At 49.8% G+C, this 25,679-nt stretch overlaps 1 protein-coding gene across 2 annotated transcripts in view; it reads right to left on the bottom strand.

Moving 5' to 3' along the window:
• ZCCHC24 (zinc finger CCHC-type containing 24) overlaps nucleotides 1-25,679 on the bottom strand; it is a 67,901-nt gene that overhangs the window by 20,062 nt on the left and 22,160 nt on the right. Inside the window, exon 3 of one of the 2 annotated variants that reach the window (XM_060205074.1) lies at nucleotides 11,417-11,629. The exons of the other annotated variant lie outside the window; for it this stretch is intronic. Coding sequence (XP_060061057.1) covers nucleotides 11,432-11,629 — 198 coding nt within the window. The 3' untranslated portion in view covers nucleotides 11,417-11,431. Of the gene's footprint in view, nucleotides 1-11,416; nucleotides 11,630-25,679 lie in introns of those variants that run through there. 2 annotated transcript variants of the gene reach the window in all.

The following is a 25,679-nucleotide window of genomic DNA, read 5'->3' as shown; positions in this document are numbered from 1 at the left end:
CTTCCCCTCTCTCCTTTCCTCCCTCTGTCACCATCATCTTTTCTTTTTTTTTTAACTAGTTGTTTTTCATTACTTTGCATTTTAGAACTTCACTTTAAAAAAATTTACTTATTATTAGATAGAGACTGAGAGAAATCAAGAGGGGATAGGGAGATAGGGAGGGAAAGAGACAGAGACACCTACAGCCCTGCTTCACCACTCGTGAAGCTTCTAGCCTGAAGATGGGGACTAGAGGCTTGAACCTGGTACTTACGCACTGTAATGTGTGTGCTTAACCAGGTGCACCACCGCCCGCCCCCCCATCATGTTTTCTATCTGAAAAAGCCAGCACAGAGAACCTTGAAGATGATAAAAATAAATAACATCAGAGAAGAAGGCTGCTTCTTGGGATGTGACCCTACCTCTGACCTCTGACACCTGACCCCTGGCTACTGCCTTAATTTCATTCAGCTGACATTTACTGAGCACTTATTCTGCACTAGGCTCTGTGAAACCTTCCAGGAATATGAAATTAAATAAGACATTAAAGGAAGGCTCTCACAACCTAGAGTCTACCAATGGAGTCGCCCTGACAGGCCTTCCCCAACACCAGTCACACACTCTGAGCCACAGGCTTCCAGGCTCAAGTTCAAGCCAGATTCAAATCTACAGAAGCATCTGTGGACCCACACACTTAGGGAGAGGGCACCCTTTATCCAGGCCTTCTAGGCAGCAGGCCCAGGACCAGCAGCTGGCCTGTGAGACCCTCTCTAATGACTATAACAGCCCATGGCCTCCAGGCTCTTCACCCTAAGGTGGTGAGGAAAAACACAGCCTAGGACAGGACCAGTCAGTCACATGATTAACAGGTGATGGGGTTGAGATCTGAGCTCAAGTCTGTCCAATGGCTAAACCCATGTTTCCCCTTCTTCCAGACTCTGTGATACCCCCTCCCTCGCCACTCCCCATGTCCCCATTCATATGCCCATACTCAGAGACTCTAGAGCTGGTGGGAGGGCTGCCCCAGCCTCTGTGGCCTCCTCCAAGCAGCTGTAGGCTCCATGGAGACCTCAGAGGCAGCAGCAGCGACAGCAGCAGAGAGACAGGTGGGTTGGGCTGTGTGGTCAGCAGGCAGCTTGAGGGAGGGAGGACACAGCAAGAGGCCACCCTGGGCTTCCTCAGGAGCCTCAAGGGCCTCCTTGTCTGAGTCCTGCCTTCTCCCCAAGGCCCCCTCCTCTTTTCTGGGTTCCTGCCACAGCCCAGCATGGGCCCAGAAAGCCAGGCTTCCTCAGTACCCCTCCCTCTGTGTTCCCAGCCCCAAGCCACCACAAAAATGCCATCTTGATTCCACAACACTGGGGTTTGTCAGAGTACAGGGGAACAATGGAGGCTTTCACAGGGCCAGGAAAAGGTCTCAGGAAAACCCTGGGGAGGGGGCCCACAGTGGGGGCATGGAGATAGAGAGGAGAAGACGGGGGGAGACAGAGAGGCAGAGATATGGGGGACTAAGGATGGTGGCGGGTGGGGTTGGGGTGAGAGCCAAGAGTGTGAGTAAGATAGTGGAGTGAGGGTGGGGTGGGGGTGGCCATGAGGGGTTTGGTGAGAGGGAAGGTAGAGAAATAAACCAAAAGGGAAAGAGAAAACAGACACACAGGGATATGTCCTGTCAAGCCAAGGAGGCTTCTCTAGGATACAAGGGCTCCCCATCACCCCACATGCCCCCTGTGCCCCCAGTCCTGAGAAGTCCTGCACCTCCACTTACACCCCCAAAGCCCATTCCAAGGCCAGGCTATTCGAAGTGCTCTCAAGCAGAACTTTTTGGAAAGCGAGGACTTTTTAATCACATGAATAGCCACTCCCTGAGTTATCTGTTTCCTGCTTCTGGCTTTCCTCCACTAGCAAACCGCATGGAGCGGTGCTGAGGGGCGGGAAGGGAAGAGAAGGCCAGTCCAGAAGGGTGGAAAACATCCGAATCCGAGCGATTGCAAAAGACTCGGGTTTCCCTCCCCTCCTGTGACTGCAGAGATTGCGCCCTCCGCCCTAGAGGGGCTGGACGTCAGAGCTGCAACCACCCTGCGTTTCCGGCAGCTGGACGCCACTCTGAAGACCATGTGTGCTCCTGAGTGGGTTTCCAGGTCTCTCTCTCTCTCTCTGTCTGGGGGACCTATTTGATGAGCCAGCCTTTTCTTTTGCACCCTTTCTCCTGGCCCAGACAGGTAGGCTCTCCCCCCAGGTACTCAGATAGCCGCTGCTTTTAGGCTTGGGGGCCCCACCACCTGCAGGACTGAGACAAAACACTCAAGGCGTTTGGGGGTCCTTCCCTGTCTGGCCCAGCTGACCGTCTAGCCCCAGTTATAGCATTTCCTCCTGCACAGCTGACAATCAAGCAAACAAAATTCTATTTTCTACAAATGACACAATGACACATCCCCCCTCCACATACACATGCTCCTGCTCTTCCCTAGGCCCCAACCATTTCTCTACCTGGTGAATGCCCAAGACCAAGCTAAAAGACCTTTTGGCTGCCCCATCATGGCCAGGGTTGGCTGCTCTCCTGGGGAGCTCACTCCACAGGCTGAGTCCCAGGCGAGCAGGCTTGTAGAGAGGCCTCCTCCAGGGAAGGGCTGGGCTCCTAGGGAACCTTGTGGTCTGCACCAATCGCTTGGCTCTGGGTCATGTCCTGCCCTGACCCAGCCCTCCAGCACGCCAGAGATGGGACCTGAATTTAAAGAACCTTTGAAAACAACCACGTCTACGTTCCTTTTCCCACTAGCCATGAAATGGGCTGTAGTCTGGGGCTCATCCATGCCGATGTCTTTCCTGGGAACCCCATTATGAGCTGGGGCTTAGAACACACCGAGATGGGGACAAGGTGCATGGACAGGATCCAGGCCATGCAGGCAGGGTGGCAGTGCCCAAACTCGTCCTGGTATGGTGTTTGATGCCACCCTGGTTGCCCCTCCTGATCTGTGTTGGCCCCTCCAGAGACCCATTTTCACAGGTGGGCTGCCTGGCTTTGCATCTGTGGCTGCAACCAGTGGGGGCCAGCCAGACCTGACCTGCCTAGAAACTGCCCTGGGCAGCCCAGCTCCACCTAGCTGGAAGGAAGGGTCACACTAATCCCGGGGACAGGGCAAGAGCAGGACTGTGCTGGGGCAAGAGGTGCTGGCTTCAGCCTGGAGTGAAGCTCTGGGTGTGAGGGCCATGGCTCTGGGAGGAGGGGACAATGGGGGAGCTGGGCTGAAAATAGCTATGGGGGAAGGGTGGGAGTGCCAGACAAGAAATCTGATCTGTTCTGGCCTGTGAGATGTTGAAGTCAGCAGTTTGGGCCTTGAGACTAGGGCTCTCATGGCTCCCTGGTAAGAAGCTGCAGGCCCTGCTTCCAACGGCCTTGGCTGTCTTTCCATCAATTCCTCCTTTCTCCAGGTCTGGATCTGCTTATCTGAAAACTCCAGAGGCAGAAAGAGAAGCCAGCTTCTCAGTCTCTCAGGTCTCTAACCAAGAAAGTGTTGGGGCCCAAAGTGTTCAGAAAGAGCAGACTGTGCTGTGTCCACTGGTGGACTGGAACCAGCCGTGTACCTGATGAGGGGGAACAGCTCTGTGTCCGTCTCCAGATGAGGCCTAGTGAGGCTAAGTCATCTATCCAGGGTCACAGAGCAAGCAAGTGGCAGTTCTTGAAGCCCAATCTTTTTTTCCTATTGTCCAAAACTCCCTATTGTCGAGGCCACAGTGGGTTTAAGATCACTGAGGCCATGGCAAAAATGACTAAAGTCATGGGCCACATGGAACTTACCTAAAATACACTCCCTAGCTCCTTTTCACATAAAGACCCCTAGTTACATTTGCTCTACTCCTACCTTTGGATTCCTGTTTATTGAACAGTTTGTTTTATGTCTTACCACCTTTCAGCCACCAAGTTGCAGATACTACCATGATGCCATCCTGATTTCCCTGGGTAGACAACCTCACCAGTGTGTCCTGAAGTATTACTTCTCCAGAGCTCTAGCCCACTAGGGAAAGATAGAAATTCTGGTGGTGGAAACTGTTATCTTACAGTCTTGTTAATCTTTATTAAATCACTAATAAAAAATTTAAAAAATAAATTAATATTAAATTTTAAAAAAATCACCGTGGCTGTAATAATTGGGCAGGGCTGGGTATAACAGGCTCCCAGGGGGGAAGCCTGGGCCTCTGCCAACTCTTACCATAGTCCCATGGCATTGATGGTGTTAGAAATCTGGGGATGGCCACGGGGAGGAGAGCATGTACTTGTGAATGCATGTCAGTGTGTTCACAAGTGTGTGTAGGCCCCTCGTGGTCACTGAAGGGCCTCAGACATTGGCACAGAGCTCCAGATACTCTCCTTCAGAGTAGGAGACTAGCAGCAAGAGAGCTTCTGTGTATGATTTCTTCTCCAGGGTTACAGGGAGGAAGAAGCCTGCCATTTCCCACCCACAGCTCAGGATGCAGCTGATCTTGCTTCTCCCCCTAGGGGCTGGACAAGTCTGCACCATCAACCAATTCCCATCATCCTCCAGGGGCAGGGTGCTCGGGCCCAGTGCAGTGTGGCTCTGCAGGGAGCAGGGTGATGGAACTGTGCTGTGTGCCTCAGATACCCCACTCCCCTCTCTGGGCCCCAGGTTCCCATTCTCCTAACCAGGAGACTAAGGCTCAATTCCAAAGTCACACAGAGCTCCTAGGTATGTATTCTACCTTTCTGATGCTTGAGATGCCCAAGCTGTTAACCTAGAGCATACGCTGGTTCTCACACTTGAGCACACCACAGAACCATCTGGGCCACACCTCTGAACACAAGCTGTTGGTCCCCTCCATGAAGGTTCTGAATCAATAGGTTTGGGGTGGGGCTGAGAATCAAGAGCTCTAAAGGCTAAGAGATTCCCAGGCCATGCTGACACTCTAGACACATTTGGGAAACTACTGCTCTGAATAATACTGGTAACAGTCTGATAAAGGAGGGCTGTCAATGAGACCTACCCGCCCCCCTCACTGTGCCTCTATATATCCATGCTCTGGCCCAGGAAACAGAAGCACAGAAAAGGCAAATGACCAGCCCCAGCCAGAGAGGAAGCAAGGGTAGAAGTGGGAACAAATCCACACAGCTCCTTTCCCAGCATAACAGACCACCTGCAGTGGGAGGAAGGGCATCTCCTTGGCAAACATAGGGCTTAGTGGTGGAGGTGGCCGCAGGGTGCTGGGGGAGGGTTGGCTCAGCTCTCCTGGCCCAGCCCCAAACCTGTGTGTGACTCTGCAACATCTGGAAACCATCACAAAGAACAATGAAGGAGCAGGGGGCCTGGCTGCTGGGGGTGGGGGTTCTCTGGCCTCTCTGTCCAGGAGAGCAAAGGAACTCAGGGCCTGCAAGCATGCCTGGAAATGCCCACCACTGCTATTGGCCTTGGCGTGGGTACACACAGTGCACCAGGGGCCCAGATAGCCCTGGGGGCATTTGGGGATTATTGGCCATATTGGGTGCTCTGCAGTCTAACCAGTCAGAAGAACCCAGCCAGCTCAGATCCCTGTTCCTGGTTCACAACTGAGGCTCCCTGGGCCTCAATTTCCCCAAAGGAAGCTCAGGCACAAACACACTCTCTCCTCCTCCTTCTCCCTCTCTCTCTCTCTCTCTCTCTCTCTCTCTCCTGGGCTGACTGTTGACCATGAGCTGGCACATATGTGGCCAGTTTCTGCTATAGCCCAAGCTGCCCCCAGGGGTACCACTTGTTCTCTGAAGGCGTGTGTGTGTGTGTGTGTGTGTGTGTGTGTGTGTGTGTTTGGGGGCAGCTGGGGTTCAGGGGGTGACAATTAGCTGTAAAGCAGGGAAAGGACAGAGTAGCATTCACCGGAACCGAGCAAGACTGAGCGTACACATTACCATGTGCAAGGACCTGAGTTTAAGCCACCAGTCCTCACCTGCAAGGGGGAAGCTTCATGAGCTCTGAAGCAGGTCTACAAATACCTCTCATTGTTCCTGTCTGTCTCCCCCTTCCTTCTCGATTCCTCTGTCTCTACATAAACAAATAAATAAAATATTTAAAAAGAAGAAGAAGAAGCATAGTCACCACAGATACTCCAGGCCCTCATGCCCTCAATATATTTACACTGAGTTCCTGCTGTCTGGGTACTGGAGCAGGGTGGTTCATCAGACAGACATCACCTGGTCCCCATGAACTCACAGTCAGGTGGAAAGGAAAGAAAACAGGCATCTCATTCCAATAGTTGAAGTTGGGCTAGGAGCTATGAAGGAAGAGGGTGTGACAACAACACCACTGGAATCCCTTCTTCAGAGTGGGACAAAGCCACTGGCAGGGTCTGCCCCAGCTTCTTAAGTTTCACAGCCTGAACTGATTTCAGGTGGCTGTCACTTAGCACTACTGCCCTGCCCCTGCCCCAAGCCCAGATACACTGCAGCCAACACAGATGCTCTGTGCTCTGGGGCACATTCTTCCCTGTCTTGCTCTCGGTTTTCCTGTCTGTCAGCAAGGGGATGGCACAGAGCCAGTTACTTCATCTCCTGTGTCCACTCCAATCACTTGTCACTCGAGCACCTTGCTAAAGACTCTGCAGCTCCATCTTGGCTCAGCAGGCAACAGGGGAGTGATTTAGGTGATGTCCACCTCGCCACGGCTATGGGTTATTGTTGCTGGTGGTGTTGGGAGTGATGGCAGGCACACATGACTCACTTTGGTATTTCTGGCCTACGTGAAACCTAAAAATCTTTGTGGTACAAGCATTCCGCAGGTCATCAGCACACAGAGAAGCCTGCGTCCTAGCAATGGCTCCAGCTTGCCCTGAGACAGGTCGCTCACTGCTTCCTACCCCCAGGCCTATAACAGACACCAGCCTTGCCCTGCTGGTGCCACATGGCGGTTGTGTCTGCAAGACATGACCCTGGCTGCAGAAGCACTTCAGAGCTGTGAGTCTTCCTCCAGGAAGTCTTCCCAGCCATCCCTCCCAGGAGACACAGACCCACCCCCAAGCTCCTTGTCCTTTGCACATCCCTGTAGGTGGCACTTAGACAGTGTCCCCAACCTCTTTCCATGGGATAGAGGCCATATAGGATTTCTCTTTCATCCTCGGGTCCAGTTTGGGTCTGGCATAGAGTGGGGAGCCGCAGGGAGGAAGGCAAAGACAAAGTGACCACTGGGGCTATGCCTATGGTCCAACAAGCCAGGAGCTAGAGCAAGTCGGGGGATGGGGGTGGGGAGGGCAGCAGCCTGGAGACTTCCTGGACAAGCAGGCCTGTGATGTTCCTGGTCCTCTGTGTGGCTATTGTCCCTACCAATGCAGAGAGGACTCTCAATAGGGCCTCTGTCCCCCTCTGGGCAGGCTGGCCGCCTCAGTAGCATCCACCCCGGGCAGCTGGGAGGCGAGCACCAACACTTCCTGTCCCCACTGTGTGTGCTGGAGGGCGAGGGAGGGGGCCCTCCAGACAAGTGTCCATCTATGTCCCCCAGAGGAGGGCTGCACAGCTGGGGGAGGCGGAAAGTCCAACTTAGAAACAGTCAGGCCATATCAATTCATGCCCCCAAGGAAGGTCCAAAGCTTTCCCATTGTTCTTGGAGAGGTGACAGGTCTATAGAGTGGGCAGGGCTGAGCTGGCATCCAGAGGGGAAGGTGGCCAGGCCTAGATAGTCAGCCCAGACCACACAGCCTGAGACAGGGCAGAGCTCAGGCCTCCTGCATGTAAAGCCGACAAGGAGAGGAAGGAGGGCCCAGGACACTCCCAACAGCTCTCCCAGCTCCTCCAGGAGTCATCAGTGCCTGGGAGGGGCTTCTCATCCCAGTGACTCCACCATATTCCCTGAGGGAGTCTATCAAGCCCATGGGATGGACATCAAGCCACAGAAGAGGGCATATAGCTGGAGGGCACATCCTCCTCTTCAGCACCAACACTGAGGCAGTACTTGGTCCTGGGCAAAAACACAAGTCTCTTTTGGCTCTGAAGACATTTTCATAGTTCCTGAAGACAACCTTTCCCCCAACCCCTGACACACATAGTTCTTGCCTCTCCTGGAAGCCAAGACTCTCAGGAAAGGACGGAACTGACTACCTGGGAGATCCTGGCATGTGCACATGTACACACCCTGCAACAAAGCCTTGCTGCTCTACCCATAAAGAGGCACTGGGCCTAGGCACTGAGCTGGGCCTGGAGAGAATGGCCATTGACCTGCACATGCGCACACCTACCCATACACACTCTGGGAACAAACAGCTTAGCCAGATGGGGCAGTAAGTGGTCAGGAAGGCAGCAGCAGCTTTAGACCCAGCCTGGAGCCCCAGGGGAGGCAGGCTTGCCAAGCTTCCTTGCAGCCTCCCCAGAGTCTTAGTAGCAGTTTGGAGCAGCAGAGCCTCAATTGTGCAGAGCCCTCTGTCCTCTGCTGATTGCCACAAGCTTTGGTGGTGGTGGTGGTGGTGTGGGAGGTGGGGGGGGGGGCAGATCCAGAACTGATGAGCCATACACAGCTCTGGATTTCTCTAGTGGGTAAGGGTAGCCATGTGGGAAATGGGAAGACTAGATCTAGAGGAAGGGAAAATTGCAATCACTCCTCTCTTCTGGAAAATGTCTTTGTACTCCCGAGCTGTGTGAGGAGGTGACTGTCACTAATAACCTGAATCCTTAGTCTGCCAAATGCAGAACTGACAGAGAACTCTGGGGCAGCAAGATACCTTGCCTGGATAGTGGGCCTGCTTTGCCACATGTAGACCCAGGTTGGAGCCTGGCCCCCCACTGCACTGGAGGAATCTTTGGTGCTGTGTTCTCTTCCCTCACCCTCACTCCCATCTCTATTCCTATCTGAAAAGAAAAGAAAAGAAGAGAAGAGAAAAGAAAAGAAGAGAAGGTAAAAGGAAAGAAAAGAAAAGGAAGGAAAAGGAAAGGAAAGGGAAGGGAAGGGAAGGGAAGGGAAGGGAAGGGAAGGGAAGGGAAGGGAAGGGAAGGGAAGGAAAGGAAAGGAAAGGAAAGGAAAGGAAAGGAAAGGAAAGGAAAGGAAAGGAAAGGAAAGGAAAGGAAAGGAAAGGAAAGTCCACTTGGAGCAGTGAAGCCCCAGTAACAAATGAAACAGGGAAGGAAGGAGGGAGAGAGGGAGCTCTGGTTTTATGGCTCTAGGCCTGGGTTCGAATCCTCACTGCCCATCACCAGCAGCAAGAGCTTAGGGAAGTGTGGGAACCTTTCAAAGCCTCGGTGTCCCCGTCACTCAGGTGGGAACAATAATATCAACTGGGTGAGAATGAGACGGCTAAGCAAGCTCACAAAGGCAAGAGTGCTTGGTGCACAGCTGGGACTCAGTACTAAGTAGGCATCATGGCAAACACACCTAAAAGCTCAGCTAGCCAAGGCCTCCAAGTCTCTTTTCTTCTTTCCTTGCCAATCTTTAAAAATCCCAGAAGCCTCTGAAATCCAAAATTCCACTGTCTGAGGATAGAAGTAAGCTAACTCAGTTTCCTTCAACAAACTGGAGGAGGTGCTGGCGCAGCAGGGTTTCTGGGTGTCTGGAGCTTTATGGGGGTGAGGACAACCTGTCTCCATTCTCTGACATGGGGGGCTTCCCTCCCCTCCCAAACACACACACTCCTCTCTTCCTCATGGGGCCCTGTGAGTGCAGATCCACCAGCACCCAGCTCACAGAGGGACTGAACAGCTCAGAGAGAAGCTCTAAGCCTACACCCAACTGTGCCTCCTGGTGTCTGAGCATGATGGGCATTGGTGCGTGGCAGCATGGCTCCTGGGAAAGTGAAGCAGAAGATGGTGTGGCCTGTAGTTAGGAAATGGACAGGGGAGGTCACTTGGGGGCAAGTAGAGGGTCTCCATGGCCTGGGGAGACCCTGCAGGCTATAGGCTGTAAGTAAATACTGAGTCACTGCTGGTCCCTTTCACTTCAGGGAGCAGCCAAAAGTCAACTGGGTCTAGAGAAGGTGGTTACAGGCAAAAAGCAAAGCCTGAGAAGGATGGAGTGGAAGGTACTGGGCAGTTGCTGGATAGAAGTAGCAGGGGCCAGTCACTTCCTCCTGTGCTTGTCTTCCCACCTGGAGGGAGGGAGGGAGAGAGAGAGAGAGAGAGAGAGAGAGAGAGACTGTGTGTGGTTAGGGAAGGTGATTTGGTTGCAGTAGATCTAATCTGGGGACTGACAACTCTGCTGTGAGACAGGCTCTGGGGGTGTAGTTTCACACCTACATATGTAAATGAGCAACTCACCACACTCAATACCACCGCAGTCCCTATAGCCCCCACCCCATTCCCTAGAATAACAAGCACGCTGAGTATGACAGACACATTCAACCTGGTGCCTCCCTACTCAGGTCAAACGTGGCCCTCACATCCAGTCCACCTTTCTCTCTTCTATTGCCAGCGACACAGCGAGAGCCAGAGCCTGAGCACAGCGAGTTCTGTGGGGGTCTCTGCTTCCCATCCCCACTTCATCCCCTGAAGAGAGACTGTTCAGGCCAAGCAGGGGAGGGGGCACACATCCAAGCTTACACAATCACCAGCTTGTCCCAGGGAGACAAAGGCCAGGCTCTGGGCCTTGGTGGCCAACTGCCTGGATAGAATGACAGATCACAGGTGGCTGGGTTTAGAATTCTAAAAAAATGTGAGCACCACAATAGCTTGAAGTTCTAGGCCCTCTAAAGTTCAAAATAATGATGCAGTCAGATCATAGTGGTAAGGAATCTGCATCTCAGAGAATGAAAGTAACAGCACATTGAAATACAGAAAAATAGAGTTCAGGTTCATACTGTTCAGAAAAGGAAAAACCTCAGATGCATAAGAGGCTCAAATTCAGAACTGTTAAGCATCTGGAACATTCAGTGTCAGAACCTCAGCTTCCCAGGATACTAACACTTTGTAATCACACAACCTGGGACATCTGGAATGAAACACCTTTCTATTTTTTGTCTTTTATTATTAGTGAGTTAACATTGGTTTACAGGATTGTAAGATTTCAGAGTTTTGTTCCACACCTATATATGTGAGTGGATAACTCACTGCACACCCAGAACCATCAGAGTAACCTGTAACTACCTAATGCCTTGCATAACCATAATTCTCAGTCTAACAGACAGCTTGGTTACTACTTCGTTTGCTTGCTTTAGTTATATACATACATGTTGCTTCCAGGGTTCTTGCTGGGACTCTGTGCCAGCACTAGGAATCCTCTGCTCCTGGTGGCCTTTTTTTTTTTTTTTTTTAAGTTGGGAAAGACAGAGTAAAATGGAGAGAGGAGGGGGGGATAGAGAGGGAGAAACACAGACACCTGCAGACCTGTTTTGCCACTGACGAAGCGCCCCCTCTGCAGGTGGGGAGTCAGGAGCTCAAACCTGGTTTCTTGAGCAGATTCCTGCACTTCGTACTATGTGCACTTAACTGAGTGGACCACCACCCAGCCCCCAGCTGTCTATATTTCACATGAGTGAGACCATCTGGTAGTTATCTTCCGCCTCAGCTCATTTCACTTGGTATCATCACTGCTGGTCCATGGGCTCTTTCCTTTCCTTTCTTCTTTTTCTTTTCTTTTCTCTTCTTTTCTTTCCTTTTTGTCATCTCAGAGTCTTTACTACTCTGGGATGACTTTTTTTCAAACAGAATGAGAGAGATACCACGAAGCTCCCTCCGGTGCAGTGGGGGCTGGGTCTGAGTCTAAGGGAGAAAATCGAAGTGAATTTTCCTGCAGCCCATGACAACCATCTCAATGCTGTTAGAGGCCCCCGCTCCCCCATACCCATTTCTCCTGGGGCCTTGTAATCTTGCCTTCCCAGGACTTGGGAGACAGTAGCAGTTGGGCTCACCTACTGAGGTCCTCCCCACAGCTGGTGAGTGCATACCACTTCAAACCTGGGCAGAGGATGCTCAGGCCTGGCTACACAACAGAATCCCCTACAGAGCTGAAAAAAATATATATATATACATATACATATACATATACATACCAGGGCCAGACCCACTCCAGATTTGCTGAATTAGAACTTTCAACACAAACTTAAAAAAAAATTTTTTTTCTGCTGCTACTTTTCACTTGAAGCTCAAGTTGAGAATCACTGTCCTGGTAAACCTTTCTTCCTACTAACAGATGAATAGACAGACAGCCTGCCAGTTACTAGCTCCAAGATACATGTGTTTGTAGCCCCTCCACCTAGGTTAGGTCCTCTTCCTCCTCTTGGACCTTTTTGGTTCTAGAGGCCCTGTTTGGGGACCAGGCGGTAGCTCAGTGGGTTAAGTGCACATGGCGAGGCTCTGTTCCCAACGTACTCCACTGGCCTCAGAGCCTCCTTGATCCATGGGTGCTCCTTGGGTCCTTGGGGTCCCAAGAACAGAACAGAGTGAAAATCTGGAGGGTCACAAAGCCAGTCCCTCCATGGCCCTCCTCCCTACAAAGCACTCCAGGTGATTTCAGAGAGGAGGAGGGGTAGGAGAAAGTCATCAAGGTTAATTCCCAGCCTCCTAGGAGGCCCACGATGAACACTGTCCTGGCCTGAGTCACAGGGGACTCTCTGTGTAGCCTTTGATAAAATCACCTGGGCCTCATTGGGGAGTCCTGAGATTCCCAAACAGATTTGATGGGCCTAGACCTCGAATAAATCCCTCTCTCCATTGTTACCAGTCATCTCTATCAGGAACAACAAATAGACCCCTTTGTGGGCCCCCATAGGACCTTGCCCTCAACTTGGATCAACAATGGTAGAGAATGTTCCATCCTCCGAAGGGAGGCCGGACTATATACTCTATGCTACACCTGAGGAAGATATTGGGGCAGCATAGAATGTTCCTACTCATGACCACAGAATGTGAGCTCAGATCTAGAGGGATGCAGAGATCACATAGGCTCCTAAGCTGATTATGGGCCCCAGATCACATCAAATCGATGGGGGTTATAGTCAACAATATTTATACCCATTTCCCATATTAGAAAGCTACTCTTTTCCCTGATCCAGCTTTCTAGTCCTTTTTCCATCTATGACATCATCTCCCCAGACAATAACTTGGATCCACCGGCATATTAGATTTCAGGCTCAGGGGCAAAAAGAAAAAGGACAAAAAACAAAAACAACAACAAAAAACTAGCATAGCCACAGGTCCTTTGGAATTTAACTAAAATATGGTTACTAGCTATCTACAAAATGGAGGACCCCCCAACTCTTCATCTGCACTATTCCATCCCTTAGGTTCATGATTGGTCAACAATTTGTTTGGCTTGCATGTTAACTGTCTTGTCAACCACCAGGTTCCAGATGCCAGCATGATGCCAACCAGACTCCCCTGGACAGACAACCCCACCAATGTGTCCTGGAGCTGTGCTTCCCCAGAGCCCTGCCCCACTAAGGAAAGTGAGAGACAGGCTGGGAGTATGGACCGACCAGTCAATGCCCATGTTCAGCAGGGAAGCAATTACAGAAGCCAGACCTTCCACCTTCTGCATCCCACAATGACTTTGGGTCTATACTCCCAGAGGGTAAAGAATAGGGAGGGGACAGGATACAGAGTTCTGGTGGTGGGAATTGTGCGAAGTTGTACCCCTTTTATCCTATGGTTTTGTCAATGTTTCCTTTTTATAAATAAAAAAAAATCACCTGGACCTCTTGAGATCAAACTGATCTCATGGCATAAACTGGACAGAAACAGAACCTCAGGGAAACCATTTCAGCTCTGCCTCTTGACCTCACACAATATGGTACACATTTTCTTTTTCTTTTTTTTAAAATTTATTTATTTATTTTAAAAAGGAGACATTAACAAAACAGTAGGATAGAAGGGGTACAACTCCACACAATTCCCACCACCAGGTCTCTATAACCCATCCCCTCCCCGGATAGCTTTCCTATTCTTTATCCCTCTGGGAGTATGGACCCAAGGTCTTTGTGGGTTGCAGAAGGTGGGAGGTCTGGCTTCTGTAATTGCTTCCCCAATGAACATGGGCGTTGACTGGTCGGTCCATATACTCCCAGTCTGCCTCTCTCTTTCCCTAGTAGGGTGGGTCTCTGGGGAATATGAGCTCCAGGACACATTGGTGGGGTTGTCTGTCCCGGGAAGTCTGGTCGGCATCATGCTGGCATCTGGAACCTGGTGGCTGAAAAGAGAGTTAACATACAAAGCCAAACAAATTGTTGAACATGGTACACATTTTCTTATCCTTTTTAAAGAAGATGTATTTGTTTATACAGGAGTGAGAGAGAGGATATTTAAGAATCACTTCAGCACATTACGTGCTAGCAAGAGAACTCAGGCATTCATGCTTGTTACTTTCAATACTCTAGCCACTGCACCACCTCCTAGGCTGCAAGTTTTCTTTTCTTGACATTTTATTTATTTTGTTTTGAGGCAACCTTGGCCTGCTGGATTACGAAATGTATTACGAAAAGAACAATCTCATAACACAGCACACACAATATGGTTCACTGTCCCCCAGGTAAGTGACATTGAAAGTTCTCCTTCTTCCTCTTCTGCTGCTGTTGCTATAGTCATTTTAGATCTATTTTAAGCAGGGGAAGACAGATAAAGACCAGAGCATTCCTCAGCTCTGGTTTACAGTGGTACTTGAGATCAAACTTGGGACCTCTTGGGTTTCAGGCATGAGAATCTGATGCACAAGCAGTGTGCTATCTCCCTGGCCTGGAGGTTCCTTTTGCGTCTAGCCTGCAACATTCCAACTGCAGTTCCAGCCCTTTGCCTTCCTGTGTGAAGACAGATTGCTGGGCTGGGGCACAAAGGTTCTTTTCTCTCTCTTTTTTTAATTAATTAATTAATTTCCTTTTGTTGCCCTTGTTATTTTATTGTTGTAGTTATTATTGATGTTGTTGTTGTTGGATAGGACAGAGAGAAATGGAGAGAAGAGGGGAAGACAGAGACGGGGAGAGAAAGATAGACACCTGCAGACCTGCTTCACCGCCTGTGAAGCGAGTCCCCTGCAGGTCTGGGGAGCCAGAGGCTTGAACCAGGATCCTTATGCTGGTCCTTGTGCTTAGTGCCACCTGCGCTTAACCTGATGCGCTTAACCCGCTGCGCTACCGCCCAACTCCCCCGACACAAAGGTTCTTTACTTGCTTTGGGGTGTTCCTAGCCTTCTTGTATTCTGCCCCAGGATGCCTCTGCACCCCTAGTTGTGTTGAAGATCTGGCTTGTCTTTGGTGAGATCTGCAGTTCCAAACAGTTGGGGATGGCCTCATCAGAAGCTGCCAGAGTGACCAAGACCTCAGAGCTCTGCTCCACGCCAGTTTCAATCTGACTGTGTTCATACATGCTAACCTGAGCAGTTCAGCACGGCAGGGTTCCCCTGTGCTTCCTCAAAAAGATGGGAATTTCTGGCCAAAGAGCCCCCAAGCAGGCTGTGGAAAGAAGGCCCAAGAAGCAGCCTCCAGGAATGGGGAAGTGAAAGCCCAGAGACTCCTATATCCAGTGTTTCCCTCATTCCGTTGTGCTCAGATCCCCTGGGGAACTGGTGAAAATGCCCATTCTGACTTAGCAGGTGGGACCCAAGTGTGTGCACTTCTAATAAATCCCTGCTGGTGGTGTAGGCGCAACTGGTCTCTAGACCACACAGAGAAACAAGGCTTTAGATGCATACAAATAAGGCTGTTTCAGCTCTAGGAACTCCATCACCATCACCATCATTATTATTTTTTTGCCATGAAGATTATCCCTGGGACTCTGTAAACCCACCACTCTGGGGAATATATATATATATATATATATATATATATATATAAAATATATTTATATATATTATATATTTATATGTATTATATATTTATATATTATATATAAATTATTATATATATTATATATTTCCCTTTTTTGATAGAAACAGAAGATGAGAGGGAAAGGGTAGAGGAAGAGAGAAACACATATCTGCAACACTGACTGTGAAGCTTCATTTTTGTAGGAGTGGAGCTTGAACCTGGGTCCTTGCACATGGTGACATGTGTGCTCTACCAGATGTGTCACCCACAATGATGGTGATTATTTTATTATTATTATTATTATTATTATTATTTTCCAGCTTGGCTTACAATTCATTCCCTGCTCTGCTGGCTCATGTAATTCACACAGGAACTCCAAGGAGCAGACAGGATGCATATTGCTGGGTCCAGGAAGGGGCAACTGAGATGTTTGCAGCAAGGTTCAAGGCCGCCCATCTGTCCACACCCCTTTCTCTAAACTCTTCCTCTGGCTGGTTAGCACCATACCCCTCAGCAATGAATGGCCTCCCCACACTCAGCAATGCCCTCTCCTGCCTGGAGGAAGGGGTGCTGTGGAGAAAGGCCAGCTCCTCTGCTGGGCCCTCCTATGGGCTCCAGGAGGCCTCACTAGATTGTGCTGGCTGCTGGTCTAACTCCCAGGGGGCTGAGTTGGTGGGCTGGAGAGTTAAAAAGCAGAGCCTGGGAGGCTGGGGAGACAGCATAATGGTTATGCAAAAGACTTTCATATCTGCGGTTCTGAGGTCACAGGTTCAGTTCCCAGCACCACCATAAGCCATCGCTGAGCAGTGTTCTGATGTCTCTGTCTCTCTCTCATCAAAAAGTAACAAAGTATGTAAAAAGAATAAGAATCTGGCTCATCAGACTCAAATCCCAGCTGTTGCCTGGGCTGCTATGTGACTACAGGGGAATTCCTTGCAGGACAAAGACTCAGCACCACCCCAGTATACTGAGGGAACTCAGTCAGTGTTAGCTCCCTGCCTTCTTTCCCTTCCCCACATCCCAATGGAACCTTGTTTATTTCTACTTGCCTCATAAGATCATGACAGCATGGCCTCTCAAAGAAAGATTGCCTGGGATTGGATCTGAGCTGTGTGGTCTTGGATAAGTCACTTGCCCTCTCTGTGCCTCATTGTCCTCCTTGGTGCAATGGGGATAGGAAGAGAGCACAGAGGGCTATGATGAGGCTTACAGGAGTCCACATAGGGGAAGTACTCAGAGCATTGCCTGGGACACAGCACTGCTACAAGCACCAGCTACCCTGACCACCAGCTACCCTGACGGCAACAGTACCTCCCTTTGCTGGCCCACCTGTGGGGGGTGTCATGCAGGCCCTGGGGTGCAGTCCTGAGAAGCAGCTGTGGCTCACACTTGCAGAGCACTGATTATGTGCCAGGTGTTTCGCTAGTGATTCTGTGGCCCCAAGCCACTCCCACTCCCAGATCACAGGCAACAGGGACGATGGAAATACTATGCTGGGGCATGGAGATAGCTCGTCCCATAGTGTGCATGCCTCGTTGTGCAGGAGAGCCTGGGTTCAAGTCCTGACACCACCTGGGAATGTATGAACAGCACAGGGAGAGCTCTGTGTGGGGATGGTGCCACAGTTGCTCTCCCTCTATCTCTGTTTCACCCTCTCTCAGTAAAATAAAATAAAAATAAAATAAAATAAAATAAAGTAAAATAATGGAAAACTGGACTACAGCAGTCACTCAGCAATGTCACACATGCACGAAGCCCTGCCTTCATTCCCCAGTGTAACATAAGAACAAAATTCGAGGATGGGAGAGATAGCATAATGGTTACACAAACAGACTCTAATGCCTGAAGTTCTGAGGTTCTAGGTTTGATCCCCCATACCACCAAAAGTTAGAACGGAGCAGTTAATTCTCTAGTAGAAAAGGAAGGGGGGAAAAAGCAAAAAAAAAAAAAAAAAAGAAAGAAAGAAAGAAAAAGAAGAAGAAGAACAAGAAAACACTTAAGTTGGCTGTGTGAGGATTCTTTGGGAACACAGAGGAGGAAGTGATGGATAGACGGGAACAGCTCAAAAAAGCCTGTGAGAAGAAGGTACTCATGGCCTGCTTGAGCCTCACAGTCCCCAGCAAGAATCAGAGGCGAGCAGGCACCTATGGGCGTTTACTAGCATGGAGGACCTCATTCACAGACTTGGGGAGCCTGGACATTCGAAGGCAGGGTCTGCTTGCCCGAAGCTGAGCCGCTACTGAGCAGCAGACCTGGGTAAGAGCTCTGGTCTTCTGATCCCCAATCCGATGTCCTCTGGCCAGCCAAGCAAACACAGCCCTGTCTGGGACAGACCCTCAGGGTGCAGGAGACAGGGTTCTACCAGATCAGCCACTGCCATGAGGGCTGGGCAAGACAGGTCAGGAGCAAGTCTGGAAGCACAGAGGTGCACGGGGAGATGGACTGGACTCATACAAGGCCTGTGCTTAGGGGAACTGATGGATAAAGAGAGCTATGAATCACCAGCCACAGCATAACAAAAGTCTGGGAATGTGAGAAGACTCAGCGGAACACAAAGGGCAAACAGCTGGGACCACCTCCTGGGAGCTAGACTGGGGTCACAGCCAGAGCCAGGGCAGGGCAGAGCTGCAGAGGGGGAGGAGTGACCATGTCCTCCAGAGAGTGGAGGAGGAAGCAGGGCAGGTGACAAGGTACTCAAGGCTATGAGGCAAGTCCTGGGATGGGTGCAGCTGATGAAAAGCTGGGCTCAGAGAGGGGGAACCTAAGGGTCTGGGATGACTAGGGATGATGCCATGGGGGACAGTCTTTTTTTAAAATTGCCACCAGGGTTATATTGCCAGGGCTCGTTCTATGCGCAATGAATCCACCACAGCTACTAGTGGCCTTTTTGTTGTTGTTTGTTTGTTTCTTTTGTTTGGTAGTACCAAGAGACATTAAAAGTAGAGGGGGAGCCAGAAATTGAGAAAGAGAGATACCTGCAACCCTGCTTCACCACTTGTGAAGCAACCCTCCTGCAGGTGGGGACCAGGGGTTGAGCCTGGGTTCCTGTGCACTGTAACGTGTGCACTCAACCAAGTGCACCACTGCCCGGTCCAGGGAGCAGGGTTTTAAACTGAGCTCTGAAAGGAGGTTTGGAGAAAATAGATTCAGGTTTCAGGAAGGGGAACAGCATGAGCAAGGGCACAGAGGGTGGAGATCGGAGAAGGGAGAGGAGAGGTGGGGAGGGGAGAGGGCAGCCTGGTAGGTGCATGTAGCACCTGGGCATGTGGTTAAGCAGTCTGGCTGGGGTGGAGCAAGGGAAAGGGAAGAGGAGGAGGACTGGTGGCAGCCCAGGTAGCTTCTCATCTATCTTCACCAAGCCCGCAAAGCCAAGCTTAGGAGCCTGTTTACAAATGAGGGCAGATAAGGCTCCTGGAGGCTCAGCAGGCTGGAGTATTAACAAGAGCTGCCTTTGGCCAAGTGCTTGTGAAGGGCCCAGCACTGGCTCTGTCACTCCATCCACACATTTTCCATAAATGGCTGATACGGTAAGTGAGCCCAGTTTACAGCTGTCTGGGTGAAGCTGTGTAATGTGCGCAAAGACACAGTCAGGAAGGAGCAGAACCAAGCCTGAATCTAACTTGTTGAGATTCTGCTGCCTTATACCTTCCTGTCCATAATGAGGTTGTGGAGAGTCTCAGCTAGAAGCTTCCTTAGGACCTGCAGAACTACCCTGAGCTACTCCAAGAGGAAAGCAAGAAGCAGAAGAGGTGTAGCACACAGAAGGCCCCAGGCAGGCAAGGAATCTATGTACAAGTAACTGACTGAATACTTCCTACCAGTGTTCAGAACAAGGCAAGCTCCAGTGAGCTTTAAGAACAGGGAAAATCAACGAAGGCTGCCTCGAGTAGGTGGCACTGGGGGAATTCTGCAGCCTAAGGATACAACTGCTCCTCTCACCTCTCCATCCATCGGGTCTTGCAAATGGTTCAATGACTAGAGACTGGTCCTGTCCCTTGGGTCCAGAAGATGGAGACAGGGTGAGATTCCTGGGGATTCCAAGCCACTATCTGTGGTCCCTTTAAAAAGAGAACTGGCAGCTGAGGATGTGAAACTGGCTCTCTCACACTCTTTCCTGCCAGGCTCACAGCAGCAGGAAGGATATAAAAGTGGCTGTTCCCTAAGCCTCACACCCTGTGCCCCGCCCTCCGCACCCCTGCAGCTGCTCCCACTCATCTGTGTCAGGGTGAGCACTTGGCAGGGCCACACCTCTGTCTGGCCAGCGGGGGACTGACGGCCTGCAGGTGGTATGGCTTTGTGCACCTTCCAGCCACATCCTCTTATGCCTCCTGGAGTGCCCTCACCATCACCGTGAGCAGAGTGGAGGCTCTGGGACCCAGGCCTTCCCTTCTTGCCTTTTGAGCCAACAGGAGTGAAAGTCATCAAGCCAGCCCCCTGCCCTGGGCTCCTGAGGAGGCAGTCTCCTGGGATGGTCATCTCAAAATCACTCTGATACACCCCCTGTGTCCCCCCCAAATACCTCCTCAGATCTCGGGGACTTCTGGTCCAATTGGTTTGGAAAGCTGAGCTGAGGAGCAGCAATTCCCAGAGTCCTAACAGCTAATACCTACAGCAACCAGGAAGCGCCAGGCTTTCTGTTAAGTACTTCAGATAAAATAACTTGTTACGCATGTACAAACTATTGTATTTACTGTCGACTGTAAAACATTAATCCCCCAATAAAGAAATTTTAAAAATTTAAAAATACACTACAATAGGAAAAATAAAAAACTCACTGATACTCTTAATAGCTCATGGATATTATCATCACTTTACAGAGAAGGAAACCAAGGCCAAAGAGCTAAATTAATTTCCCCAAAGGTACTGAGGACTTTGTTCTTTCACAGTAGTTACACAGTCAGACTTTCACACCTGAGGCTCCGAGGTCCCAGGTTCAATCCCAGAATGACCATAAGCCAGAAGTAAGCAATGTTTTGATAAAGGGGGGGGGGATGAAAGAGTGCAAGAAAGAAAAGAAATCATGTGAACAATTTCCCCAAAGGCATGCTTGGTAAGAGGCAGTAATACTCCCAGGTGGACTAACTTGGACTAATCCTTGTGTTTGGATCCACCGCGTGCAAGGACTTGGAGAAGAGGGAGGAAGACCCAAGGCCACATAGCACTGAGTACGGAAGGGAGAATTCCCCAACATTAGCACCTACCCACACTGCAGGCACCACACAACCCATCGATTCCCATCCCAGCAGACAATCTCTCCGTGCTAAAGAAATTTGGGGGTGCCATACCAAGCACTGGAGCATCAAAACCTGAGCCCCAAGGATACCTGGTCAGCCCATGGTCTAGAAAACCAGGCCTAGTGAGGGGGTCAGGGCCAGAATGTGGTGGGGGTGGAGGGGGTACAAACCCCAGGCAGGCGTCCAACATGGGCCCATGGCCTTAACCCTCCCTGAAGGCCTTGGATGTCCCACAGGGACCAGCCTGCTTGGGCCTGGGCCAGGCTCTGCTTTTCCCCTTGTCTCCTGCCCCTCCCCCTACATCCCGCCTCTAAGGTTTCAGCTGCTTTAGGCTTGATTCTTTCCCTGCTTTATTTTTCTTGTTCTTTTGCAATCTCCAAGAAACCGGAGCTGCCAGAAGGGTGGGGGTGATGATTGTTTTCTGTCTGACATCTGGATTTCATTAGCTGCCTCAGCATGCTGACTCAGGCATGGCAGCTCCCCTGGACTCAGGCCCTCCTCAGGCCCCTCACAGAGAGGGACAAAGAAGGCACAGGTAATGACACCCCTCAGGCTGTCCTCAGAGGAGGAACCAGTCCCCCAAGAATGTCCTAGGAGTGGTGAGGACTGCTGAGGCCTTGGAGCCCTTCTGATACTAGTGTATCTGATGAGTAGGTGTCGGCCAGGCAGAGCTTGGCTGGGCCTGACTGCTGTACAGGGGGGCAGAGGGCTCAGGAAAGGATGCACTGCCCCTTCAGCACCTCAGTCACCAATCCTAGAGGTGCTAGGGTGGGTCCTCAAGGCAGGGAGCCCTGTACCAGTCCAATATTGGAGACAGACTTGGAGATGAGAAAGAGATGGTCCAGAGAGGTTAAGTGATGTGTCCAAGGCTGCACAGTTGCTGGGTGGGAAAGTTACAACTTGAACTCTAGGGAAGTTGGGCAGTAGCGCAGCGGGTTAAGTGGTGTGAAGCACAAGGACGGGCATAAGGATCCCAGTTCAATCCCCTGGCTCCCCACCTGCAGGGGAGTCCCTTCACAAGCAGTGAAGCAAGTCTACAGGTGTCTATCTTTCTATCCCCGTTTTCCCCTCCTCTCTCTATTTCTCACTGTCCTATCTAACATCAGTAACAACAACAATAATAACTACAACAACAATGAAAAACAAGGGCAACAAAAGGGAAAATAAATAAATAAACAACTTGAACTCTCGGTTTAATAAGAGTTCCTTCACTAATGCCAGGGTCCCTGGAGGCATATGGACATAAGTCCTATCTAAGCTCCAAGGAAAGGGAGTGCTGGGAGTTTTGGCGCCCTATCATTAGAAAGTGTTGCTGCAACCACCCAATCCACAGCAGCCCCCAGACACTCCCAGGGCCACCGTGTGACTTCGGTGGGCCTCTCCCTCCACTAACAGACATTATTAAAATGATCTTTTAGGACTGTACTAATATAGAGACAAGTGCTATTCCGGCTGGGCCCATTATTACAAAGTGAACGTCATTAATATTAATTTTCATTTTCTATTAAATTTCATTTTCAGCACACCCAGCTGAGCATACACATTGAGGCATACAAGGACTTGGGTTCAAGCCCCTGGGGCCCCACCTGCAGGGGGAAGCTTCACGAGTGGAGAGATAGTGTTGCAGGTGTCTCTTTTTCTCTCCCTATTGCTTCCTCCCCTGTCAATTTCTCTCTATCAAATAAATAAATACTATAGAGATTAATTATAAAAATAAATCAACAAGAGGGTTGGAGAAATAGTTCACTTGAATAGTGCGTTGCTTTGCGCCTAGCCCCCAGGGCACTAAAGGAAACTTCAGTGCTGTACTCTCTTTCACTGTATTTCAATCTAAAAACAAAGAAGTGTGAAAGAATGTGGGTGCATAAAGGAATCAGGGCTCCTGTTCCCCCTGGAGCAATCAGCCTGGTTATCTTTTTTTTTTTTTTTAAGAAGTTCACAGCTGGTCACAGAGTAAGGCATTTGTCTCTCCTACTCTGCCTCCTCTCAATTTTTTATTTTATTTAATTACTTAATTTTTAATATTTTATTTATTTATTTTCCCTTTTGTTGCCCTTGTTGTTTTTTATTGTTGTTGTAGCTATTATTGTTGTTATTGATGTCGTCATTGTTAGATAGGACAGAAAGAAATGGGGAGAGGAGGGGAAGGCAGAGAGGGGGAGAAAAGATAGACATCTGCAGACCTGCTTTACTGACTGTGAAGCAACTCCCCTGCAGGTGGGGAGCCAGGGTCTTGAACTGGGATTCTTACGCCAGTCCTTGCTTTGCACCACCTGCGCTTTACCTGCTGCGCTACCACCCCACCCCGCTTGGCTTGGCTTTTTATCAAAGCGTCCTCACCTTCTTAGAGTACTTCTTGCTATCTAAGATGGCCTGATTTCCTTACTAATTTAGGCTTATTGTCTCACTTCAGTGGCAAAACATGATTTCTTAAAAAAAAAAAAAAAAGAGAGAGAGAGACAGAGAGAGTTTCACATGAAACAGAGAGAAAGAGAGAGAAGTCAGAGCACCACTCTGGTACACTGAGGATTGAACCAGGAGCCTCGGGCATGCATGTCCAATGTCCAACCATTTGAGCCATTTCCTTTGCCTCGAAACATAAGTTCTAAACCATGCTGGTGTTCTCAAATGACTACTAAACGCTTGGCACATAGGAGGCATCCAGAGAGGAGTTCCTGAATGAGTAAATGAAGGGAAGCCCATCCTTTTCAAGCAAGTAGGTTTGTGTTCCATGCCGTGACAGACATTCTTACCTGGATGGCCACCTCAACCATTCAGTCACCTTCATGTCCCTTTCCTTCCCTGTCTGCTGACAGGCCCCAAAGCTGCTGCTTTCTCATACTGTTCTGAAGTTTTCCCTTCCCTCCACTGTTGGCCAGCCTGAGTCCTGTATCTGTCCTCATCTCTCCGTGTTCCTAGACTGCTTTCTTTCAGAGTCTTGCTTGCCTCCTCTAGCCCAGCCTGCAACCTGCCACCACAATGATCATTTAAAACAACAATCCCCTTTTTGGATGTCTTCTCCCCATCATTCAGATGACATCCAACTTTGTGCAGCCTGGCACATGTGCCCTTCACCACCTGCTTCTCCCTGCGGGTGCCCAGAGCACTACTATTGCCAAGGCTCGTGGTTCCCGGAAAGCCTACTCCTGTTATTTACATGGGTTCTTGGAAGTCCTCCCCATCCCATGGCCAGACTCCTCCTCTCTGAGGCTTCCCATGAAGCCCCAGGCAGAGCTCACCCTCACTGAAAACCTCAATTGTAGTCCTGGTCACCCCTACAGTGTTCTATCTACCCCACTGAGGAGGAAGGGCTTGTCTAGCACAGACTTGGCACACAGTGGGGGCTTGGTGATTCCAGTGTGTCTTGGGCCTGTTCTGTCCTGCACAGACATCCTGGACACAAATGTGAGTGGCACCAAAACAAGACCCCACTACAAATGCGCACATGCATGCAGGCTAGTGCAGCCAGCTCACAAGATGCTGCTGCCACTTGGGTCTTTCCCGTCCTGTTACAGTGAGTGTGCAGAGGCTGACATGAGATGCCCAGGTGACTCTAGCCAGATGCCTTCCCTAAAATCAGCTGTGTTTAGAGTCCACAGCCCAAAATCCTTTTTTTTTTTTTTTTTTTTTTTACCAGAGTACTGCTCAGCTCTGGTTTATGGTAGTGCAGGGAACTGAATCTGGGCTTTGTGGAGTCTCAGGCATGACAGTCTCTTAGCATAACCATTATGCTATCTACTCTCTACCCCAATAGCCCAAACTCTTCACTGGCTTTTCTGACTGCACTGGGCAGCAGACCATCAGGCAGTGGACTTTACCAGACACACTGACTCTGCCTGACCAGGGTGGGAATGGGTTCTGCCTATATGATCCTTGTTCTTTATTTCCAGCAAACCATCCTTTACAAGTAGCCCAGCCTTTAAAGAATAACAGTAGACATCAAAACCTGGATGCTAAAGTGTGTAGTAGAATCAAATGTATTTGGTTTTAGGTAAACTTTGGGACTTACCACTCCCAGCTGACTTATTTGCATAGGAGAATGAGAGAGGAAGAGAAAAAGAGACTAACAGCACTGAAATTTCCTTCAGTGTGTGGAGGGCTGGGCTTATGCCTGAGTTGTGTACATGACAAAGCAGTACACTCTCCAAGTGGGTTATTTTGCCAGCCCAGTAGAATCCATTTTTTAAACACACAGGCTCTGGAATCAAGAAGGCCTGAGTTCCATCTCCTGCTTTGCTGTTCACTAGCTGTGTGATCTTAATTTAATTTTAACTTCTCTGAACTTCAGTTTTGCCATATCGTAGCTGATCTGATAGCTTGTTGGAGAGACTTAAATATTACCTATTATACATTAAACTCGAGAGTAAATTGAGTGCTTATGGAATATTTTTACTATTGTTAAAAGAAATGTTACCCTTGAACTGCAGATCTAACACACTCTGTGAAGACAGTAGTAGAAGCAAGGTTTTTTTTAAATATTTTATTTATTTATTCCCTTTTGCTGTCTTTGTTGCTTTATTGTTGTAGTTATTATTGTTGTTGTTACTGCTATTGTTGTTAGGACAGAGAGAAATGGAAACAAGAGGGGAAGACAGAGGGGAGAGAGAAAGATAGACACCTGCAGACCTGCTTCACCACCTGTGAAGCGACTCTGCTGCAGGTGGGGAGCTGGGTGCTTGAACCGGGATCCTTACACCAGTCCTTGCGCTTTGCACCACCTGTGTTAACCCATTGTGCTACCACCCGACTCCCAGAAGCAAGGTTTTTAAGAACAGAATGATA

This window comes from Erinaceus europaeus, chromosome 1 (assembly GCF_950295315.1).
Source record: "Erinaceus europaeus chromosome 1, mEriEur2.1, whole genome shotgun sequence".
In the NCBI taxonomy this organism is placed as follows: domain Eukaryota; kingdom Metazoa; phylum Chordata; class Mammalia; order Eulipotyphla; family Erinaceidae; genus Erinaceus; species Erinaceus europaeus.
Note: the sequence above shows the minus strand (reverse complement) of the source record. Positions and strands in the feature narration are given on the sequence as shown.